Raw genomic sequence first — 23862 nt, 5'->3', positions numbered from 1 at the left:
TTTCATTTTCGTATTAGAAAATAAGATACTTTTGTTATCATTCATATTTTTAAAGATTTTTTTTAATTTATAATTTTGGTTATTGTAATAGGATGAATGTCAATTGTTTAATAGATTATCTAGGTAAAAATGAGAAATGTTAGAAGTTTAGAGTTTAGAAAAAATTATTATTACTATCTTTCATGGTAATGATGAAGTCGCAAAAGATATTGCGGTACCTTTAAAACTAATTACTAAAAAAGCAATTATCGCATCTATGACTCTTCACAATTTATGGATGTGATTTGAAAATACAACAATGAAAAAATTAGAGATGAGCTCCAACAATAATGCAAATTCAAGAATAGGCAAACAACAATAGAATCATATTTCACAAGATTTTCTTAGATATATATATATATATATATATATATATATATATCAGTTTATATGATTATTAATTTATGATATTGATGGGACCATATTTTTACATAAGATTTCTAAAAAAATTATTATCTTATTATTTTATCGAAATGTGTCATTTTTTATACCGTTCCAATTTGGGACCGGAAGAATTTATTAATTTATGACGAATATTAATTTAAAGAGTATTAATTTATGGAGGTTCTACAGTGCATTAGATAGGAAAATTATTTTCTTGACCGAAAAAAAAAAGAAAGGAAAACAAAATTAAACTATTATATATTTAAAAAAAATTGGTATTGAGCTTGTGAGACTCATAAATTTCTTATATATTGATGATATGTTCAATTAATTGGTAAAAATTGCACCAACAAGGAATCACCAAAGTTACTTGAAGCTTGAACCGGGTCAGGCCCACAGAAACTGCGAGAGGGTTTCAAACAATATTTGGGTTTCGTTTCTCTTCTATCTTTTTTTCTTTTTCTTCACCAATATTTTTTCCTTCTATGTTTCTTTGTTTCATTTTGGTGAAGTAAGGACCACAAGGAAAGAAGTTAACGTGAAGGAATGATTCAGAGACAACTTTCTTGTTTCTGTTGGATCGAAACCTTAATTAGCTAACTTTCGAGACATTTTAAGATTATGTAACGAAATTAAAGACAAAGTTTGTATATCATTTTGATGGACCACAGACACAAAAAAACTAAGGACCACACTCCCAACAAAAGAGAATATTATTAACTCAACAACCATTTAACACTTTGCATATATCATATGATGACGATGATGTTTCGATCTTCTTTTCTGTTTCAATGCATGCCCACAACAACATCACCAGATTTTTGGGGTTTCCTTCATACTTTATACACAAACACGCACGTGGCAGTTTTGTCTGTAAGAACACAAATAATATTAGTAGTATACACCAAGTAGGACTTTTATTCCTTTTCAAAAAAAAATAAGAGAACTCGGTTATTACTTATTACAGTAATAGTGATTATATGGACGTACAATAGTAAAGTGAAAGCCAATCCCTGACTTAAAATAATATGGGACGCATATATTCTCCGACCGCAGTGGGCATATAACACTATAACAGTGCTGATGCACTTTATATAATTGAAAGCACCTTTGTGCATTTGTTAGTTTGTTACATATTCTTAACTAATAATTTCCTTTATTTGTTTTTTTTATTATTAAAAAGAAGATTTCCTTTTGTATCTTTATTTGTTTATATGCTCTAGATTTAGACCGGATCTCGACTTGAAATTTGAAAACATTTTACATCAAACTTAAGAGATATTGAAGTATACTTAACTAGTTCAATTCTAGATCTTTTACATCTTAGATGGTGGTTAGAGATTTTGTGTGTAATATATACTAAAAGAATAAATTCCACGACCAGACTGAATAAATTAAAAATTTGACTTCAAATTATATATGAAGAAGTAATAACCAGATGGTGCATATGATTACTAACTAAATAAACATACCTTATATATATATACTAGATTAGGACCCGCACATCGTGCGGATTTTAAAATTACTTAATAAAATTAAAAAATTAAAAAATATAGAAATAATTTTTTGTAAGTAAAATAAATTTTCCAAAAATAAATAGATAAATAGTTTTAGTTAGAGACAAGTTTAATTTCTATTTTTTTTTATTTTAAAATTATTATTACAATTCTTACAATAACCTAAAGCTAAATTATGGACCACCAAAATGTTTTTCAAAAATTAACCATTACGAATATTATTATTGTCAAATTTTAAAAACGTTCAACAACTTATTCACAAAATGTTTTACATGCAATCAACCTAACAAAACGTCATCTTATTAGCATCACGTACAATATTACTCTATGTTTTACCATTAATAATATGTTCTTACACCCTAAAATATTTTATTGTTAAAATATGCTCTTTATCACCACGACACCACCTATAAAATGTTTCGGTAAACAAATTAAACCAAATTTTGTCTTTTTACTTTCACTTTGATGTAGTTTTTTTCACCACTAAAATTTGTAGTGACAGTTTGTTTAACCACTAAAATTGTTTATTAAAAAAAATATTTTGGATGAAAAACTGAGGAAAAAATATCTATATGATTGCCATAGGCTTATGACCAACCCAACAAAATTTGAGAAATTAAACGACAGTTAAAAGAATAAAAAATTATAAACACGATGATATAGGAGTCTTAAATAATTTATATATATAAAATATAAACTAAAATAAAAAAATCAAAAAATATTACAACATAAGAACTTTAAAATATTTATTTTAAAAGGAATAAATAAATAAAGATCTTACATCTCTTTAACTGAAAAATAAATAAAAAATAAACTCAAAATAATATAGAAAAATTTATTTTAAAATATCACGGATTTTTAATAAGAAAATAAAATTTAACTAAATAATATAACTAAAATCATGGTTTGTATTTTTTCTTTGTTGTTCATGATTTTCTAGCGTACTTAAGATTTTGATTTGATATGAGATACCACTTAATATACATCTTTATATAATAAAAAAAATATGCTCTATTTCCTTAAGATCATTAATTTGACACATGTTGCAATCATGTTAAACAGTAATTTGGACACGTATCGATATCTTATTACTACAATTGACACGTGTCACGATCTTGTTAATGAGTAATTTTGACATCAAACTTTATATAATAAAATATATATATATATATATATATAACACTATGTTTCGTGCTACTTAAGCTGCATTTCACTAGGTTTATTCCCCCATATATTTTAAGAAAATATATATCATTAGTCATTAGTATTTATCTTTTACAGCTAACAGAACCACGATACAAATGTATACAGATTGTTTGTCAGACAGAGTCTGCATTTGGATTGGTTTTTTCTTGTCACGTTTAGATTGGCTAAAGATGATATTTTATAATTTGGTTGAAAATGGAAAATTATTTATATAAAAGTATAGTTAGAAAACAAAATTTGGCTTACGTCCATCAAGAAGTGATGGAGTATATATATCAAGCTTGATTAGGAACAACAAAGACCGAGATCTTAGGTGCTCTAATCAATTTTTTCATCCAGATATTTTGCGGTCCATTATAGTCCACAAATATATCTATTCTGGGTTACTTTGTCCCTTTCCAATGATAGCTGCAGGTATGTTCACATTTAACTTCTTGAATGTGAGTTTTTTTTTTTTTTTTCTTATACCAATGAGATTAATTATTAATCTGTTATGCTCAATCATGTTCAAGTGGTAATATAGAATTCTTTCAAATAAACCCACAATCTCTCTATATGATAAAACTAATTATAATAACATCGATCATATATGATATCAACTCTGATTCCTAACTTTTATACTAGAAGATTTTCAAATGATTCTTATGGTTTTACCACTCAAAAAAAACGCATGCAGATTTTTATTTATTACCTAGGACTAGGAGTGAGCATATAAAACCATTAATAGAATCATATCAATTACAGTATATCTTACACTCATTGCTCGAATCATATCAATGATTTGTTCTACATCATATTCCAAGACTAAGATAAATCACTATACAAGAAAAAGTTGTTTTGTATCACTTGATATAAATATATACTTATATGTGAAATATAATAATGCATGAGAGTAAAAATCCACTTATGTTATCATATTTGAATATAAACCTGATATACTCATTAGGTCTAGATAACTGAAATAGTCAGCACAAAATAACAAAAACCGCATAAATATTAAAATTCCAAAAACAAAGAGCTTAAAATACCGACATACCTAACCTAAATTACTCCTTTATTTGATGTAAAACATTTGACTAGTCGGCTATACGCCTATAACCGTTGCTACATTAGGACCAGATATCATATAACTATCAATTCAAATATTAAAAGTGTTATTACAACTCACAAGTGGTTCAAGCTGATGGTATGAGTATAAAATAGTAATCCAAACATCTATAAAATTTGGGTGCGATCAACGGTCGAGATCCAAGGGATTGGGATGGAGGGACCAAACCTGTGTTTGTTTTTTATATGGATTCATACGAAACCGTAGCTTTGTGTCAGATGATTTTCGAACAAACATGGCCCGAAAATGGATGGGTCAATCAACCTGTCCATCAACGAAAAGACCCTTTAACACTTATTATTATTATTATTATTTTGGGGAGAAATAAAGAAACACATTCAAGATACTGTATAGGAGTTTACAAATCCTGTTATTTGATTTAAAAACTGATTAGAGCACCTAATCTCTGTCATCGGGTAGGAGTTTACAACTCTTGTTTAGATAAAACGTCGGACTTTAGTTTATAATACAAATCTGATCAGAAAAACGTTCGAACCATTTTTTCCTTTTTAAACGTTCGAACTTTTTTTTTTTTTTTTTTTTAAACGTTGGAGTTTAGTTTGGATAAATTCACTGGTTACTAAAATTGGCTAGCGGCTTAGTGAATTTCTTCAATAAACTAAAAAGAAAAATGTCCACAATTATTTTTCTGATCCTAGGTCACAAATAGTATGGACCACGAATCGAATTATGTAAGTTCAGTACGTTGGCTGCATATGTAGCCAGTAGCCTGTAGGCATAGACGAATTTTATGATCTGGTTACATATATTTATGTCGTATTGCTGATAAATTATTACAATTATATAGATAGGTAGGGTGATAGACTGATAGGGGCAGAAAATTGAGAAGAATCTAATCAAATCACAAAGCCTACACATATGTTGATGGGAAATTAAAAGAAGAAACCTAGCTAGGTGAACAACCAATTATAAGAACTCTAATAAAAGATCGCATGTAGTTCTGAGAGCTCAATACACTTAACATGCAGCATCCAAGTGATATACATAAACACCACTAAAAAGAAACAAAAAAAACCTTATATTCAAACCTCATTTCTTTCTTTAACCTAATTTACCCCTTGATTATTTATGATACGTTAGGTGATTTAAAGCAACCAATAGTTCACAAACTACCTTTAAAGTGAAAATGACTTTCTATAGTCCTTGAAAGAAGAAAAACAAACAGAAGCAAAGTTTATATTTAAAAGTAGTATGATAGAACATCCCACTTCCTAATTGAAAATTATTTGATAGACTTAAAAAGCTGTCGACAAAACTAAAAGAATGGTTCCATTCGAAATATTATTGATGCTCCTCATTTTTTTCTTTCTTTCTTTCGCTTGTGTGTTAAAGTGCTCGTTTCTTTCTTGATACTCTCTTTAAATTACGGCCAGTTTTCAAACTTAATACATATAGAATAATAAAAATCAGGAAATATACCTATTTGCTTATGTCTATTTTTGTTAATAATGACTTGGATCATTTCATCAGCTAAAGTCATCATGTATATAAACAAAAAAAATCAATTTTGGCATAAATCATTAACCACATTCATAATTTTAAAGATGTATTATATCAGAATATCATGAAAACATATAAATCAGCAATTTATCCAAAAAAAGAACATATAAATCAGCTAAGACCTAACACCACTGATTTTGCAGCTCCTACACCTAGACCTACGTTTATCTTATTCTTGATTTTATCCACATACTTGCTTTACTCAGAGATTAACTATTCTAAAGTAAATACTACTAGTAGATTACTAGATACTAATTTAATTTTAATTACAATAAAAGAATAACAATTTCCAAAGGGTCTTATCTAGGAACGGACTTTCGCTTCTTGAAACCAGTTTGTTCCGTACAATCGAAATATCCAAACTCTATGATATATCTAAAGGGGTATCTCAATTTATACGTTACACACTATATATTAACATTTTGTTAGTAATTACACTCTATAATCATAAATTGTAGTGAAGGGGTTTAACAAAAAAAAAACTTGAAGAAATAGTTGTTAATTTTATCGGTTTTCCATATCTTTAGAATTTTCCTCGCGGGACAACAAATTATATTAAATAAGACGATCATGATGTTTTCACCTAAACAATAATACTTTTGGAAAATGATTATAACGACCAGCACAAAAGTAAATGATTAGAAAATATCAAATATCAAATTTATTACAAACTTGACTTTAAAATTAAAATTAATATAAAAGCATAAAATCAAAAGACATATACTCCCTCCGTTTCAAAATATAGGATGTTTTAACTAAAACACGCAGATTAAGAAGTTTTTACTTTTAACAAGTTCAACCAATCAGAAACAATACTGCATAATATAAAATACTAAAATAATCTAAAAGTTGCATAGAAACTTGAAAACATCCTATATTATAAAACAAAAAACTTCTCTAAAACATCTTATATTTTGAAACAGAGGGAGTATAACGTAACTTTTTGTGCAAAGATATATACAAGCCTTAATAAATATATTATTCATAATAAAATAACATATGAATAAAAATCATAAAATTCTGTTTTAGTATTTTTTAACTTGCGCATTCGAATGATATAAAAAAAAAACAGTATCTTATATCTTATAAACAATGTGAAAAAATTCAAGATCTAATCGAGGTCTGGTCAGTTAAAAAACTTTTACATAAGCATTTAAAAGTCGTTGATATCGACATCTCTGTTTTTGAAAGATAGTTGATCCTTTGTCTTGGATTCCTTCTTGCCAGAATAGAAGTTTAGGTTCACGTTCTTTGGGAGGTAATATTGAATTGCTATAGGAGGATTCAGTATAGTTGTCTTTAGTGATTGTCTTTGAGGAGTTTGTTCTCACTTTAGACAAAAGATCAGAAAAATTTATATGGTCATTTTCCAATGCCACTTGAACTGATAATCTTTAAAATTAACATATATGAATTTAGATAATCACACTCGAACAATATCACTACAAAACAACATTCGCACGCTTTAAGATCTTAAACATAAAATATATAGGGTATGTTGTTGGTCAATAATAGCTAATTCTGGCGTAACACACAGCCTTGGACCTTTGGTAGATTTTATAAGTTAGGAGGGCCTTATCTACTCGAACTGTGAATGAAGCCTGAAGCTCAATCGAGCCTTATAACATATGCCCTTTTTCGTAATTATCGTTTCTTCTCCATTCCATTAACTTTTTATTATCTTTTTTTTTTCTTTTCTTTTAGCAAAAAGGAGAAAATAAAAAATATGATCCTTGCCTCCACTCTCCTTCACCGTATCTCTCTCTCTACTACTACACAACAAATACTCCCATAGAAATATCGTAGAACCACAAAAGCTTTGCGGTTTCATATTCTTCTTCATTGATTCTTGATTCTTGCGGAAGAAAGATTGAATAAAGAAGACGATTGAGGTCGGTCACACCGACGATCTTTTATTAGTCATGGATGGAGTGTACAATTTTCATTCGGCCGGTGATTACACAGATAAGGCGGTGCTGATGATGTCACCTGAGATTCTCATGTTTCCTTCCGATTACCAAGCGTTGCTATGTTCGTCCGCCGGTGAGAATCGTGTCTCTGATGTTTTCGGATCCGACGAGCTTCTCTCAGCAGCCGCCTCCGCTTTGTCCTCGGAGGCTGCTTCCATCGCTCCGGAAATCCGAAGAAACGATGATAACGTTTCTCTCAGTGTTATCAAGACCAAGATCGCTTGTCATCCTTCGTATCCTCGCTTACTTCAAGCCTACATCGATTGCCAAAAGGTGATCACTTAGAAAAATCTAGGTTTCACTTTTTCTTTAAGGATAAAGACAAGATTGAGAAGCGTTTTGTAAACTTGTTTTTATAATTTTATGGTTAACAATTTCGTAATTTAAAAAAAAAACAGGTCGGAGCACCACCGGAGATAGCGTGTTTACTAGAGGAGATTCAACGGGAGAGTGATGTGTATAAGCGAGACGTTGTTCCTTTGTCTTGCTACGGAGCTGATCCTGAGCTTGATGAATTCATGGTCTCTCTTTTTTACTCGATTTTTTTTTCGGATTTTATGTTTTTTTTTTGTATTAAAAAAAGAAAATTAATTCAGGAAACGTACTGTGATATATTGGTGAAATACAAATCGGATCTTGCAAGGCCGTTTGATGAGGCTACGAGTTTCTTGAACAAGATCGAGATGCAGCTACGGAACCTATGTACTGGTGTGGATTCTGCTAGGAACAACGTTTCGGGTATGTCTTCGATAATAAACCCTCTGGTTCAGTTGTTTGATTTGGTGTTTATGCTTTTTTTTTTTACTTTAATAATATAAGCTGTCCTCGATCTTTGTATCTCAATTAGACTAATAATTTACCACACCAACCCGGAGGATATTAAAATTCGTTACGTAAGTTTTGAGTCATATGACCAGTTTTCGAAAAAAATGATTGGGAGGTTAGTGATAGAAGAACCCTAGGTTTTATGTGATAAAGCGAACTAGGAAAAAAATGATAAACCCTAGGTTTGGTGACTGAGCCACATCTTTCCATCTCCATAGTTACTTTCTTTTATGGGTTTTGTGTTTGTGTCTGCTTTTCTTTTGGCCAAGGTGAAACTCAGGAGAAAAAGGTCTGTTTTAAGGTGTTGTGCAATTATTTTTTCTCCTTCATTTAATGTTTTAGAGCCAAGGGATTAGGATGGTGTTGGAGTGTGGTGGGCTTTCCTCTTCTTCTTGATGATACTAGTATTTTTTTTTTCTTCTTCTTGTTGATCTTTGTGCTAATCATACGTTTTTTTGATACTTTATATCTTTTTCTCTTCTTTCTTTCTCTGTCAGAAAGAAAATGGTGTAGAAAGCAATAAACTTTTGTGGTAGAGATTCTGATTTTGACGTTTCAGAGGCTTGTTGCGTACTGAATGTTTTTTCAACTTGTTGCTTTTTTTCCAGTGAAAAAAAAACCCCAATTGACAGAAAAACCTAGTCATAGCTTTTTTTAACAATAAGTGTAGTTGATTTTCATGAACTTATTTTTTGCTTCGCTTCTAGTTTAACAATAAGTCTAAAGTGGTCATAAGCTTTTAAAGATATATTGCTCTTGTTTACCACCATGTGTTCTTTCTGATTACATACAAGTTACAACCTTATTGAATTACCTGCTTCTAGGTTCCAATTTTCTCCATGATGAGATGATTAATGTTATACTATTAATAAGCCGAAGTTATTATTAGCAATAAAGTAAGTTTGCATTATAAGTGTGATTAAATATTTTTCAGTAAATTTTACATCACTATTAAAACAATACGAGTAAGACTTGAATTTTAATTTTAATTTACTACTATTACAACTACATTTTTTTGTCAAAATAAAATTGAATCTTTGGCCATTTCAAGTTCCAATGATATGAAGAGAAACTTTTGTTGATCATCGGAATTAGTATCAATGCCAAGTGGCTACTCTTATCTGCATGTCCTTGTTGGAGTCTTGTTTAACTTTTACATGTGAGTAATAAACCAAAACTGACTCGGTTTTATGGGGTTTAGATATGTCTAGGTTTTTATGCTATGCTTTCGCATGAATGAAATGTTTAAAAAAATTGCCTTTCTTTGTGGGTTTGCTGAGGTTCTCTTTAGACAGAGCTGTTCTAAAACTAGCAAAAACATTTATGGCCATAACAAATCAACTGATCACGTACGCTAGCTAGAAATACTGATAATGCTTTAGCAACTTTTTTTATAATTAATAAACTAGTCCAAGAACCTCCACCTGATAGAACCAGCTGTAAAGAAATGGAAACTCCATAGAATGGTGGACTTTGTTCAGCTTTGCAGAGTTTTTCCTTATCGTGGTAGATCTCAAATGCAGCTTCCACTTGTACTTTGGTAATATTGTTTATTGCGGAAAAAAAGTTGCTGATATTTAAAAACATATTCTTAACTAATCGAGAGTTAGCTTAGAGAATCAGCTGGAAAAAGGTTGAAAATAGATCACTGCAGGTTTGTCCATAATGGGCGAATGTTTTATAATTAATTATTTTAAAATTTGTTCAAAGTACAACTTGCCTTTTTGAATGATCTCATCTTGTATTTTCTTTTATTGGTTGTGAGCTTTAACCATCTTTTTTCTTTCACCTGAATGAATCTTAAACTAATATAAAAAGAAATGAGCTTACAATTGTTAGACAAGATTCACATGGGATATGATGTGTGATCTACTAGTTTCTCAGCTCAATCACATGCTATGGTTTCTTTCGTTTGATTCATTCTGCTTTAGTAATGCAATACTTCCACCCGAGTTGATCGTATAGATTGTTAATTTCTTGATTCTTGTGACGCCCATTTAGCACAACCTTTCTTTGAATTAGCTGAGCACATTCTTTTCTTCTAATGTTTAGCTAATTTAATCAGCATTAGGATGGTTACATGTTGACTTTTTTAGTCAACACGATTCTCTGTCTGAGCCAATTCTCCCAGATTTCTATCTTAATGCTGCATGCAACCTCGAAGATGTTTGGTATATTTGATCTAGAAGACAAGAATATAGCAATGAGAAGAATAAGTACATAGTGCAGCATGATAAGCTTGAATTAGAGGTCCTTTTGGTTTTTATTATAAAGTAAAAGGTGTCACATGGACTCCCGCGGATTCCGCTGGCGACCCTACCAACTTTTTCTCTCCTAAGATTTTAATTTTGATTTGGTTAATAGAAAGAAAAAAAAAAGAAAAAAAAGGGAGACATAGGGTTCTCTACACACCACAATCAAATCATCTATAAGACTGTGGCTATGCTTCTATATCTTTCTCAACTCTTTTGCATATAGTGGTTGCCATGCCCTCTTGTTGCGTTGTTCCCTTGGTGGGTCGTATTGTGTCTCTTTGCGGTACGCTACTTGCACGTGTCTACTTGCATGTTACCTTCTTCGGTCAACCCTATTTTCCAAGCAGTCAATGCATAGCTGAAAATGTAATAATATAACCCCAAAAACATACAAACTTCTATTTTAACCCATTAAACTATTAACCTAACGACGCATATCAGCATATATGTAATGTGTATACAGTGACAACGTAATAGTTTCTCTGATATGGATCAACTCATGTTTTATGCATTTTTTAGTATGTATTTCTTAGTTTGTATTGGCTAGTTTGATCTCTTTAGTGAGGTGTGGATTTAATTTTAGAGATTGTTATCATCTCTATTTCCTTCATGATTGTTGCCATGGCTGTTGTAGAGATCTCTGACTTTCTTATACGTGTATTAAAAGTAACCGACTAACATTGTGTGTATATATTATGTAGTCCATTATTTTTGTATGACTGACTAGATTTTTTTAATTCGGACTAACCACGGATGCTTGGTCCGACTATAATTTCTGTCACATAGTCAAAACTATTGTAAAATCAGGTAATGTTCTTGAATCATCTTTGGGTTGAGTTTTTGGTGTCAGAGAAGTTGAGTAAGTGGGTCAGTAGAGTCGTTGGGGCATATATATAAATGTGCAATTCATTTAAGAAAGAGAGAGAGAGAGTGAAAAGGAAATTTGGGTTTTGGGGTGTTGCGGAGAACATAAATGTTAGGTGTAGCGTTATTTCCGGGGGTTCATACAAACCTCTAATGTGATATTCACAGGTGTCGTAGTCATATTGGGTAATGAGTAGGCCAAGGGAGGGGTATGTCTCCTCATGGGGACAAGACTATTAGTCCTCTCCTGACAAATGACAATGGAGGTAACTATTCACTGCGGCGGTTTTTTGACTGCTGCACTCAATCGTGTGCGTCCTCGATATTCTCTCCCCTTCCCTATCCTTCTCCTTTCCCATTTCTGCCCCTCTCTCTTCTCTTTAGCCACTTAGCCGTTTAGCCGAGAAAGCCAACTTTTCATTCTAGTGTACTGTTTCCTTCCTCTTACTTGTTATATAAAAGCAACCATTCTCATGGCTGTTTCTCCACGTGCATATGACATATGTTAAGGCTTAATTAAAACGTTACTGATTTGTTTATTAATTTGTGTGTAACAGAGGATGGTGCAATATCATCAGACGAGGAACTGAGTGGAGGCGATCATGAGGTAGCGGAGGATGGGAAACAAAGATGCGAGGACCGTGATCTCAAGGACAGGTTGCTACGCAAATTTGGAAGCCGTATAAGTTCTCTAAAGCTGGAGTTCTCAAAGAAGAAGAAGAAAGGAAAGCTACCTAGAGAAGCAAGACAAGCTCTTCTTGATTGGTGGAATCTCCATTATAAATGGCCTTACCCTACTGTAAGCAAAAGACAACACTCATCCTTCTTCTGCAAGCAAAATATCTTAACCATTAATATTTTTACATGGGTGATATGAAATGTGTAACATACACAGGAAGGAGATAAGATAGCTTTATCTTAATATCTAGCTATCTTAACCGTTACACTTGTATTTACATGGGTGATATGAATGTGTACATGCACAGGAAGGAGATAAGATAGCATTAGCTGATGCAACGGGGTTAGACCAGAAACAAATCAACAATTGGTTTATAAACCAAAGGAAACGCCATTGGAAGCCGTCAGAGAATATGCCTTTCGCTATGATGGATGATTCAAGTGGCTCATTCTTCACCGAGGAATGAATTTATTTTATGGGGTTATCATTATTTATTATTAACCTTGAAAAAAAAAATTAAAAGATGGGTGTATTTGAAAAATGTATAATTCTCTCTTGCTTTGCCGACAAAAAAAAAAAAGAGGGAAAGAGGGAAAGAGTGAAGCATGCACGAGGCATGAATGGAATGAAATATTAACACTCACTCACATGTAGGAAGAAGAAACAAGGGGGACAAGTCAAAAAATGCTTTGTAACTATTATTATCAGTGAATAAAAAATAACTTCTTTGGTCTCTTTCTATTATTTTATAGCATGATATTTTTACATTTACTTGTGTAACTCATTTAAAAAAAAAACTCAATTCAATCATATCAATTACTTGGCTAAAATAAGCCAGTAATTGGAACCTTGTGTTATGGCCATAACCATCTTTGTTTCAATTTTGCGGGTGGGTCTCAAATTAATTTTATTGGGCCTTAAATCGGCCCATTAATAAACTGAAACAAAATTTTTAACCCAATCCGAGTAATCGGAACAAAACCCACATGATCGTTAATCAGCGGCCATAACACATGGCGGCTCTACTTGGTATCGTCTCTCCGGTGACCTTCACCGGCGGGAAGCTCCCGGTAAATTTCCGATCTCGGCGGAGAACGGTGGTGAAATGCTCGAACGAACGCCGGGTTCTATTCAACCGCATTGCTCCAGTTTACGATAACGTTTGAATCTATTCCTTCCTTTGATCTTATCTCCTTCACATCTTTAAGCTTTTCAAAAAATCATTGTGTTGTTATATGGGTTTTGTAGTTGAATGATCTCTTAAGCTTAGGACAGCATCGAATTTGGAAGAACATGGCTGTCTCATGGAGCGGGTGAGAGTAGTCTTTTGTCTATTTGTTCTGTGTTTAAATGACACTTCTCTATTTCTGATTTTTTTGAGTTGTTTTAATTTGAAAAATTAGAGCAAAAACAGGAGATTACGTTCTTGATTTGTGTTGTGGAAGCGGTGATTTAGCGTTTCTCTTGTCTGAGAAAGTTGGTTCAACCGGCAAGGTTTGTGTTTCTTGCTTAGTCTGGTTTGTGTTCTTGAAATGTGGATTTGTTTTAAAGACTTGGTAATATTTATTATAGGTGATGGGTTTGGATTTCTCATGTGAACAACTAGCTGTTGCAGCATCTAGACAGAATCATAAAGCAAGGTCTTGTTACAAGTGTATAGAGTGAGCACTGGTAAAATCATGCTTGTTGTTTGTGTTCTAACATCTCTTGATGAAAGACTCAAAAACTTGAAATACGTTTTCAATTTTGTTTATTAGGTGGATTGAAGGTGATGCTCTTGATTTGCCATTTGGTGATTGTGAATTTGATGCTATTACTATGGGTTATGGTCTTAGAAACGTTGTTGATAGAGATAGAGCCATGAGGGAGATGTATCGGGTTTTGAAACCAGGTCTGCTTTGTTTTTTTGTTTTTTTTTTTGTATATTTGATTTTTTTAGCAAAGGCTTTTTGTGCTATGCTTAGTTGTTGTCTCTTGTTGGTTTTCAGGTTCAAGAGTGTCCATACTTGATTTCAATAAGAGCAACCAATCCGTTACTACGTTTATGCAGGTGCTTGTTTTTTACTCTACAGACTGTGATGTGTGATTTTGCTAATTATATATTTCGAGGAAATAATTTGGTTTGGTTTTGTTAGGATTGGATGATTGACAATGTAGTTGTCCCTGTGGCTACTGTTTATGGTCTTGCAAAGGAGTATGAATATCTGAAATCTTCAATCAACGGGTACCTAACAGGTTCGTTCTCTGTTGATACCATATATGCTTTTTCCATTACACGGCACAGCTGATATTTGTGTTTGTAATCGGCTTTGTGACATTTTCACCTATTGTACAGAACAAAACTTGAAAGGCTTATACTATATCTGTCGTGTTTTGATTACCTGATTGGAATGTGAAAATGTCCTTTTCGTAGGAGAAGAGCTAGAGACTCTTGCTCTAGAAGCTGGCTTCTCAAGTGCCCGTCATTATGAGATAAGCGGTGGTTTTATGGGGAATTTGGTCGCTGAGAGGTAACGTCCGACCAACACCAGATAGATTTACACCATCCTTATCTGGATTTTTATAAGAAAAGAGAAACGCTTTGCGTTAGGATGATGCAGATTGATATATATATGTAGAGGAATTGTTTTTATCTGTATAACTTACTTCTGTGATCAAACTGTCAATGTAATCTGTTTGCGGTACACTACACTCTTAGCGATCCCAAGGATGATCATAAAATCATTTCTCCCAGTTTAAGCATTTTTCTTCTGTTTATATCTGCCTAGAGTGAAGAAGATTTTAAAATGAGCAACATATCTGATTCAGGGATCGATGTCCACTATTTGTCTAGTTTGGTTAGGTTCACTTGATTCGATTACATGATGTTCAGAACAAATACCATAAACTTTCAAATATGTTAGATTTAAGTATTAAGAATAAAAATAAAGCCTCTGATTTTTTATACTTAATAAGTAGTCTACCATACATCTTAATAGATGATTAATGGGGCATGAGGCTTCATATAGCTTCTTGGAACATATCACGTTTTCAGAAGTAAAATTAGGTCCCGGCATCTTCAATTTTGATACAAACATTGAAATTTAATGACATAAACTATATCAAAGTACACTAAGTAGGTTATCTGTTACTGTCAAGTAATTAAGTCTCGGCATCTTCAAATATTTTTACTATTGAATAATTCTTTGTTTGATCCAATAAGATCCATCTTTTATCTTATCAACTAGGTAATTAGTCCACGCAATGCGTGGTTGTATGCATAATAGTTTTGATTATATTTTTAAAATTTTCTTAAACTAAAATATTGTTTTACTAATGTATAATCTCAAAAAAATTATACTAATGTATAATCTCAAAAAATTATACTAATGTATGAATCTCAAAAACATTTATAGCAATTTCTCAAAATAACACTCCTGTCAACAATTTTTTGGTATGATTATTTATTATATAAAATTTAAAATATATAAACTTTTTTATAAGTCAAAAATTAACCAATACTATAAAAAATTATTACAAATTGATTAGCTATATTAATATAAATAATAATATAGAAATTTAAACATTTTCCTAATATGAGAGAATCTATGTTTATGATCATGTTTTATAGAGGTAAAACATTGATTTAAAGATTTTTTTTAATGACCATGTAAACAAAAGACTATAGTATAGTAAAATTGAATCAAATAAAATTATCAAAAAATTTGGTAACTACGTATAAAATTATTGTATATAGAATATTCCTCATTTCAAAGTTTAAAGCAATTAAAATAATTAAAAAATATTAAAATTTTACCAAAAACATTTTTTCTTGAAAGATAAATATATTATTTGGAGGAATGAATGTAAAATTATGGGGTAGGAGTTACATTTGAGTTAAATGAAGTGAAATACCTTTAAAAGTGAGTTAATTATAAATAAATATTTTAATTTATTTTTGACTTAAAAGAAAAGGAATGCCAAGTGGCTCAATCAAAATTTAAACTTACACTTTTTGATTGTTTTGTTGATATAAACTCAACACTCACACATAACATTCCAAATTAAAAATATTACTTTTGAAGTGACAAACTAAATTAGTTTTTAAAAAAAAATTATATGAACTTCAATTTAAAGATTTTTTAAAACCCCAAGAATAACTTCAATCCTTTTGTTTTTTGTTTTGTTTTTCACTCATCAATATAATTTATAGTGCTAGATTTCATACTAATGGTTTCATCTTTAGAGGATTTAATTAGTTAAATGGTATTTTAAAATAATGACTTATAAGATGCTCATCTAAAATAGAGAATGAAGATAAACCTTTTAAAACAGATTCTCAAATAAACTTGATTTTTTGTTAAAACCAACATATGTGAATTTAAATTTAGCTATGGAAATTTCAAAAATAAATATGAATAGATTAGAAAGGCAAGAAATATAAAAGAAATTTTATTTTTATATAAATAAAATAAAAATTGAAAACAATGTTAAATTGTTAATTATATATAATAATTTCTAAATTAAAATATAGAATCAAACTCTTACAACACATATTATATATAACAACATTTGATATTGGTGAGAGAGAAGGAGAAAATGAGTACTTATAAGATGATAATCCAAATTAGATCTTTAAATATAAAAACAATGTAAAATATATATATATATATATATATATATCATGTAGTCTCTAAAATTAAAATTTAGCATTAAAAATTTACAATGATATTTCATTTGATTTTTTGTAACCCATACAACAAAAAAAAGAAATTGAAAACATAAAAAAAAAACTATAAATGATTTGAGATATTGTGGAAAAGAATGAGAGAAGTGGAAGAGAATGAGAGAATGTGAAAATGAGAAAGTAAAAAATATCAATATAAGAGAATGATGCAATGCTTATTTATATGATAAGAATTGATGGAAACTACATTTAGAATTATTAGAGTTACAAATATTATTTATTGTGTTTGAATAAAATTGAGTGGTGGAATATGATTAATGAATAATTTATTTTATTTTCAGTTATAATTTTATTTTAATGTATGAATTAAATGTATTGTGTTAATTGGGTGTTAAATATTATTTAAAGCGATTAAACAATTAGAAATCAAATAAAAAAAATAAAAAAAAAATTAAATGAAAATCAACCAATAAGGAGAGACCAAAACCTTACTTTTATATATATGATTACTACTTGGTTAAAAGTAAAACTAGATCAGCTGGACGTAATACTTTCACAGAAAAATCCCATTTATCTTAGAACAAATCTAGTTTTGGCCACCAAAACAGAACAACAAAATTAAGTTCAAACACAAAAACAAAAAAAAAATAACAAGAAAACGATAACCCACTATAATACCTAATTAATAAACATACCAAAATAGTTATGTCCGGTCTAATTCACCGGTGGCAAATTAGTCAGCAACTTACTAAATATAACCATTTTATTGCATCAGCATATATAAAACTCATGACCTCCCTCCTCCTAATTAAAAACTATCCACCACACGGTGTTTCAAATCACAAACACAAGAACGTATATATTATACACACAACATATATACGTTTCCGTGTATATATTACACACACGATGTCTATCAATCCATGTATGACAATCGTCGCGACGATCTTCGTCCTTATTGCCACCTCAAGCCAAAGCGTGGCATCGTTGGGACTTCCTCTCATCGACCCATGCACGGTGTCGGATTTCCCGGCATTGTGCAGAGGCACCATCAAGGGTCAAACGAATGTGAACGCAGCAACGGACGTGGCCATTAGAGAGTTGATGAAGCGTACGAGGCAAGCCAAAACAATCGCCGAGAAAGAGCTGAAACGCGACGGAGGAGTCGCGACTTGTTTGTCCAACTTCAATAGCGCGTTTGACAATTTGGACAAGGCCCTTAAGAACATTAAGGAGAATGATGGTTTTAGCCTTAACATTAACCTTAGCGCCGCGTTGACGGATTACGATTCTTGCAGTGACGCGATGAAGGAGACTCGGGAGGTTAATGTTGTTTACAAATCCGCAGGAGTTTTGTACCAAATGGCTGATAATTGCTTGGCGCTATCAACCCTCGTTAAACTATGATAAAGAATTTGGGGTTTCGAAGAAGAAAAATACTAATGTTTTTAATTATGGGTTTATTTCTTTGTTATTTTGCTTCTTTAATTTGATTAACTTCACTTTTAAAAAAGAACAAGGAAAAAAAAAAGTGGGAGATCATGTGTGTGTATGTGTATCTAATTTGTAATTTGGACACCGGGTTCTAGTTTCAAACATGTCAATATCTGTTCATGTCTTAATTGTTTTAATTCGTAATGTTACATAGTTAGATACTTAGATATACTGATCTACGTACTTATCTTTTTTTTATCTCTTTTTATTTGAGGTTCTGATTCTGTAGGTTTATTTGGGGTGGGAGTAAGCATTTTCAACCTTAGGCATTGTAAAAGTTGTCTCCAATTAATAGGTTTTCTTAATTGGGAGGAAGGAGATCGTGTATTTAAAAATTCTCAAAATGGTAGGTATCGCAAGTTCAATGTTGTAATCTTGAAATATTAAGTACAGTACGTGTATTTTTTTTAATCTGTGCAGCCTGTAATATTTTTAATTGTTACATCAATGGACAACTCACAATAGGTATCCATGATGATGTACCCTAAACAAAGCTCATGCCTGGTCCGAACATTAACGTCCAACCTTTCACGCCGCTTTTGTAAATCATGTCTCATCATATCACAGTTAATAACTCCAACGCCGAATCGTACTTTGTTTCAGACTGTATACACAAAACACAATAGTCCTTAATGATCTTAATTAACTAAGATACTCACTGGTATGGATCGAGATAAAATTGGAAAAAGCTGAGCTCTCGAGGCTGCTTTACAGACACTATCATTGCTCTTACATCAAACTGTTTCCATTCTCCTTTTGTTAGCTTTAATGTTCATCTTTAATTTCTTCGCCTTTTTCTTTCTCTCTCACTATCTATTAATTATTAAAATGTTAGATTTTGTTGCATAGTTTATATTCCAAATCAAGTTGAAGGCAATGCTAAGTTTATCATAGTCGTCGTCTGGTCAACTTTGCTCCGTAGCTTTTTTTTTTTTTTTTTTCGTTTGGTAAAAGATGAAGTTAATGAGAAATAACAAAAACATGATTGGTAGGAACATTCATAATTCACACAGCCAATCATGTTTTTCTTAAAGAATGAAATTTAATATTGAATAGAAATCCAAAGGCAACATTTCATTTTTGCATGCTTTGGGTCTCAATCATTCCCTCGATTTATAAGACTGGACAATATCATTCGGACAAATAACACTCTCGCGGTCCATATATTCCACACTTTGTACTTGACTACTTGTTTTATCATGAACGATTTTCTAAAACAAATTATATAAATTAGTGAATTCTAAAAACTTTAGGTGACTGATGTATGTACGTAGTAAAAACTGGTCCACAGTTTTGACCAACATGATAATCAAACCACTTTGATTTTATTTGTTTGCCAAATGGAAATATCCAAGTGGACGATCAACTTCCATATATAGATGATGACTGTGAGCCAAATATATCAGCTATGCATCTCAAGTAGTATACTATACTTAACCAAACTTATCTATCTTTTTGTGCAATATATTGAATATACTCAAATTGGCCTTTATCGTTTAAATTTTTAGCAAATGGATAATTATATTTTAAAAATTTGAGTTTAAATAATGTTTATCGAACGTGCTCTTGGAGTTTAGATGTTGCCATGTTAGAGCGTATAAGTACTTCATGCATGTATGCTTGCAGTTTTGGTTAATTAGTCACATGAAAATTCATGCTTTGCAAATCATTGTTCCCAATTGCTTGAGATTATTGGGGAAATTATATATATAATACTGTACTGAAATAAATGTTGGGACAAAATAAAAAAATGACAATGTACCCTTTGTTATATTCAAGAGAAATCGAACAACTCATTGTCTCATACGTACCAAAATTAATTTGATAAATGTTTTCTTTGACACGATGGATATTCAAAGATGTGGAAAGTGGAAACATAACGTAAAGTTTGAGAATAGCTGAGGAAATCAAGATTTAAAGTTTTCAACTTTCATCTTTCAAACTAAATCTAAGTTTTACCACAAAAAAAAAAAACCGTTTTCACATAACGATAAAGCTGCATCAAAATCTCTTCTCTTCTTTTCATCATTTAATATAAAATATCCCCCAAATCCCTTATAAATAAATAGTATTAAACACCATTCCATGATTTCATCACTACCCAGTATTTATATCACCTTATGAGTAAACCCACATGCTCCAAACCATTCTCAATAGTATAATTCATTTATTTTTGAGCTAGGGGTGAGTTTGGATCTTTGGGTTTTGGGGGTCTAGGTTTTCTTAGAGAAGTGACTTCTGTCTTTAATGGGTTTGTTGAAAGATGTGTCAGTGATATGAAGAAGACGAACAACAACAATAAGCTTGCAATAAATGTTTTGCCTTCATCTTCATTACACAACACCACACAAAACAGTGTTTTAATACTCTTCTGAAAAGTCTATCCGTGAAAAAAGAGGAGATTCATCACCCGTTGCAATGTCGTCTCCTTGCTTGATGATCTTTACTTTCATTTTCTTACTCTGTCTCTTATCCTCCTCTGCTTCTCCACCGAATTCGACATCCGAAACTGTCACTCTCCGGCCACAAAGGGAGATTCAGAAGCTGGAACTCATCAGAAAACATCTCCAAAAGATTAATAAACCAGCCATCAAGACCATTGAGGTAAATCCAAACTCTTATCTTTTACACTGTTTTATTTCTTCTATATCTAAGTAAAGTTATATAATGTTATATATTGTGACTTTTACAGAGTCCAGATGGAGATACAATAGATTGTGTTCCATCTCATCACCAACCTGCTTTTGATCATCCTTTGTTACAGGGACAAAGACCAATGGTACTCACATTTTCTTGTTAACTATTCTCATAATTCTTTTTTTTTTAATTTCAAAAAGACTCTGAAGTTTACTTAACATGTGTTAGGATCCACCGGAGATGCCCATAGGGTATAGCCAAGAAAATGAATCCCATGAAAATTTTCAGCTTTGGAGCTTATCCGGTGAATCTTGTCCGGAAGGTACGATTCCGATCAGAAGAACGACGGAACATGACATGTTAAGAGCAAGTTCAGTTCGTAGATTTGGTCGGAAAATAAGGCGCGTGAGAAGGGATTCGAGCAGTAACGGCCACGAGGTACGTATCATTATGTTAATTAGCTTTTATCATAAAGTCATACGTTATATACTTTTCTTAATTTTTATTTTATTTATAGAAATAATACCAAAAACCACCTTTCTCGCAAAACTTTGCAATTCCATTAACAGAATTTTACTTGTCAGAGTAAAATTATTCTTTCCTGAAATCGAATAAGAATAATGAAATAAAATTTGAAAGATTACAAATTATAATACTTTTAGCATTAATGGAAATAAAAAACTTGTAGCATGCGGTTGGATACGTATCGGGAAGTCAATATTACGGAGCAAAAGCAAGTATAAACGTGTGGACGCCACGTGTCACAAGCCAATACGAGTTTAGTCTATCTCAGATTTGGGTCATCGCCGGTTCTTTCGCCGACGATCTTAATACCATCGAAGCTGGTTGGCAGGCACGTGCCATCCTCCATCACCTCTCTTTCTTTTTTTAGACATTAATTTTCATATAACTGTTTTATTGTACAATGTTATTTGTATTTCTTACTATTATTATTTAGATAAATGGTTCTAAATTTGATTTTGATTTTGTATGACAGATTAGCCCGGAGCTATACGGAGACGCTAACCCAAGATTCTTCACCTATTGGACGGTATAAATATCTTCATCCAAGTTCAAAACTTTATTTTTATCTTTTAGTTTAAAGGCGTTTTCTATTCTCTATAACTTACTAAAATGCCACATTTGTTTTCTTGCAGTCGGATGCCTACCAGGCAACAGGATGCTATAACCTCTTGTGTTCTGGTTTTGTTCAAACTAACAATAGAATCGCGATTGGAGCGGCGATTTCACCCGTTTCGTCGTATAAGGGCGGACAATTCGATATAAGTTTATTGATATGGAAGGTAATTAATTATCCTCATCAATATATCAAACTGATTTAATGTCATCCCATACGTTAGTAAACTTATATTTCTCATCATTTTATTTTATTTATAACCAATTGCTTAAGTTTACGTTATACTCCCTTTTATATATCTAGATTCTAATCTCATTTGGTGGGGGCAGAAAGGAGCCTTTAACTTGAGTTTTGAGCACTCAAGTGCCTACCAAATAATTATTGCACGTCATACTAATTTCATAGAATTGTCTCTTAACAATTTAAATCAAATTTAGTGTCTCCCTTAATTCATTACAACCATGCACATGGCTTATCCATCAAACCATGCACAGCTCACTCAACTTTTACATCTGTATCTATATATATGAATTTATCTTTGACAATTTAGGACCCAAAGCATGGACACTGGTGGCTTCAATTTGGATCGGGTACACTAGTTGGATACTGGCCTGTATCATTGTTCACACACCTGAGAGAGCATGGGAACATGGTCCAGTTCGGTGGCGAGATTGTGAACACACGACCTGGTGGTTCACATACTACGACTCAAATGGGTAGTGGCCATTTTGCCGGTGAAGGTTTTGGAAAAACGTCTTACTTTAGGAATCTTCAAATGGTAGATTGGGACAATACTCTTATTCCGATATCTAATCTTAAAGTTCTTGCGGATCATCCGAATTGTTATGACATAAGAGGAGGAGTAAACCGGGTTTGGGGTAACTATTTTTACTACGGCGGACCGGGTAAAAACTCGAAATGTCCATAGAGGCGGATAAAAAGTCAAATTAGTGTTTTTGAGCATACGTAGATGAGATTTTTTTTGGCATTGAGGGCTCAGGACAAAGATCCGGAGACAATGTATCGATTGATTAATATGATATCAAATGTGTAAATTTATAATATGAAATATTTAATTGGGGTTATAATTTTGCCTACGTCTGTCTGTGTCTATAACCAGGCACATAATATACAAACTGACTATTGTGCTAAACACTCACATTCCATCCCTCAAAATGGATGATGGTATTTCAATGGTTTTTAGATTATAGTTTTTGATTTTTTAGTAAACATCACTTAATTATCAATACAAAAAAATTTGTTTTTGTAAAGATGTTCATGTGTGTATTGTACTATTGTAACTCGATCGAAGTTACATGGAATAAGTTTTTTCCTTGTTCAAGTTGATTTTATTCTACGATATTTACTTCTTTTTTTTTTTGGGCAAACGCTAAAATATAATTTTAGCGTAGAGGGTTACGTAACAAATGAATTGTAATTGAATATTTTATGTATTCGAAACTCATATTTGACTTATTATTTAGGGATTACTATATAGATTTTGTTATTTTCTCTCTCAAATCTTATTATTTAGGGAGATTAATTATACAGATTTTCTT

At 31.6% G+C, this 23862-nt stretch overlaps 4 protein-coding genes across 6 annotated transcripts; all 4 read left to right on the top strand.

Annotated features, from left to right (window-relative positions):
* Positions 1-7360: 7360 nt before the first annotated feature.
* LOC104741052 (homeobox protein knotted-1-like 6) lies at positions 7361-13103 on the top strand. Of its 2 annotated transcripts, XM_010461822.3 has the most exons (5): positions 7361-8018; positions 8144-8266; positions 8342-8483; positions 12247-12488; positions 12676-13103. In XM_010461822.3, exons 1-5 carry the CDS (start codon positions 7698-7700, stop codon positions 12832-12834), a joined length of 987 nt encoding a protein of 328 aa, XP_010460124.1. In that variant the 5' UTR covers positions 7361-7697; the 3' UTR covers positions 12835-13103. The 2 variants fall into 2 exon arrangements, with proteins under 2 accessions (XP_010460124.1, XP_087339881.1); XM_087483755.1 differs by having other exon boundaries at positions 7366-8018; positions 8144-8483.
* On the top strand, positions 13103-15107 carry LOC104741051 (2-phytyl-1,4-beta-naphthoquinone methyltransferase, chloroplastic). Of its 2 annotated transcripts, none has more exons than XM_010461821.3 (8): positions 13103-13528; positions 13617-13681; positions 13772-13862; positions 13941-14029; positions 14126-14259; positions 14357-14418; positions 14504-14603; positions 14782-15107. In XM_010461821.3, exons 1-8 carry the CDS (start codon positions 13382-13384, stop codon positions 14880-14882), a joined length of 789 nt encoding a protein of 262 aa, XP_010460123.1. In that variant the 5' UTR covers positions 13103-13381; the 3' UTR covers positions 14883-15107. The 2 variants fall into 2 exon arrangements, 1 of the variants encoding a protein (XP_010460123.1); XR_015579713.1 differs by having other exon boundaries at positions 13337-13528; positions 13941-14039.
* Positions 15108-17846: 2739 nt separating this feature from the next.
* On the top strand, positions 17847-18658 carry LOC104741050 (pectinesterase inhibitor 1-like). Its single transcript, XM_010461820.2, has one exon. It carries the CDS (start codon positions 17944-17946, stop codon positions 18439-18441), a length of 498 nt encoding a protein of 165 aa, XP_010460122.1. The 5' UTR covers positions 17847-17943; the 3' UTR covers positions 18442-18658.
* A 1668-nt stretch (positions 18659-20326) lies between these two features.
* Positions 20327-23391, top strand: LOC104741049 (protein neprosin-like). Its single transcript, XM_010461819.3, has 7 exons — positions 20327-21132; positions 21221-21307; positions 21394-21603; positions 21854-22018; positions 22163-22216; positions 22323-22469; positions 22854-23391. The coding sequence occupies exons 1-7, from the start codon at positions 20947-20949 to the stop codon at positions 23229-23231; spliced, it is 1227 nt and encodes a 408-aa protein (XP_010460121.2). The 5' UTR covers positions 20327-20946; the 3' UTR covers positions 23232-23391.
* The last annotated feature ends 471 nt before the right edge of the window (positions 23392-23862 follow it).

The sequence above is a fragment of the Camelina sativa genome, chromosome 14 (genome assembly GCF_030686135.1).
Source record: "Camelina sativa cultivar CO46 ecotype springtype chromosome 14, ASM3068613v1".
Taxonomy (NCBI): domain Eukaryota; kingdom Viridiplantae; phylum Streptophyta; class Magnoliopsida; order Brassicales; family Brassicaceae; genus Camelina; species Camelina sativa.
This window is presented reverse-complemented; position numbering and strand designations above follow the sequence as displayed.

Coding starts and splice junctions, on each gene's coding strand:
- LOC104741052 (XM_087483755.1), top strand. CDS start 7,698: ATGGATGGAGTGTACAATTTTCATTCGGCCGGTGATTACACAGATAAG. Junction 8,019..8,143: donor CCTACATCGATTGCCAAAAG/GTGATCACTTAG, acceptor AAAAAAAAACAG/GTCGGAGCACCACCGGAGAT. Junction 12,489..12,675: donor ATAAATGGCCTTACCCTACT/GTAAGCAAAAGA, acceptor GTACATGCACAG/GAAGGAGATAAGATAGCATT.
- LOC104741051 (XM_010461821.3), top strand. CDS start 13,382: ATGGCGGCTCTACTTGGTATCGTCTCTCCGGTGACCTTCACCGGCGGG. Junction 14,030..14,125: donor TCTTGTTACAAGTGTATAGA/GTGAGCACTGGT, acceptor TTTGTTTATTAG/GTGGATTGAAGGTGATGCTC. Junction 14,604..14,781: donor AATCAACGGGTACCTAACAG/GTTCGTTCTCTG, acceptor TCCTTTTCGTAG/GAGAAGAGCTAGAGACTCTT.
- LOC104741050 (XM_010461820.2), top strand. CDS start 17,944: ATGTCTATCAATCCATGTATGACAATCGTCGCGACGATCTTCGTCCTT.
- LOC104741049 (XM_010461819.3), top strand. CDS start 20,947: ATGTCGTCTCCTTGCTTGATGATCTTTACTTTCATTTTCTTACTCTGT. Junction 21,133..21,220: donor CAGCCATCAAGACCATTGAG/GTAAATCCAAAC, acceptor TGACTTTTACAG/AGTCCAGATGGAGATACAAT. Junction 22,217..22,322: donor GATTCTTCACCTATTGGACG/GTATAAATATCT, acceptor GTTTTCTTGCAG/TCGGATGCCTACCAGGCAAC.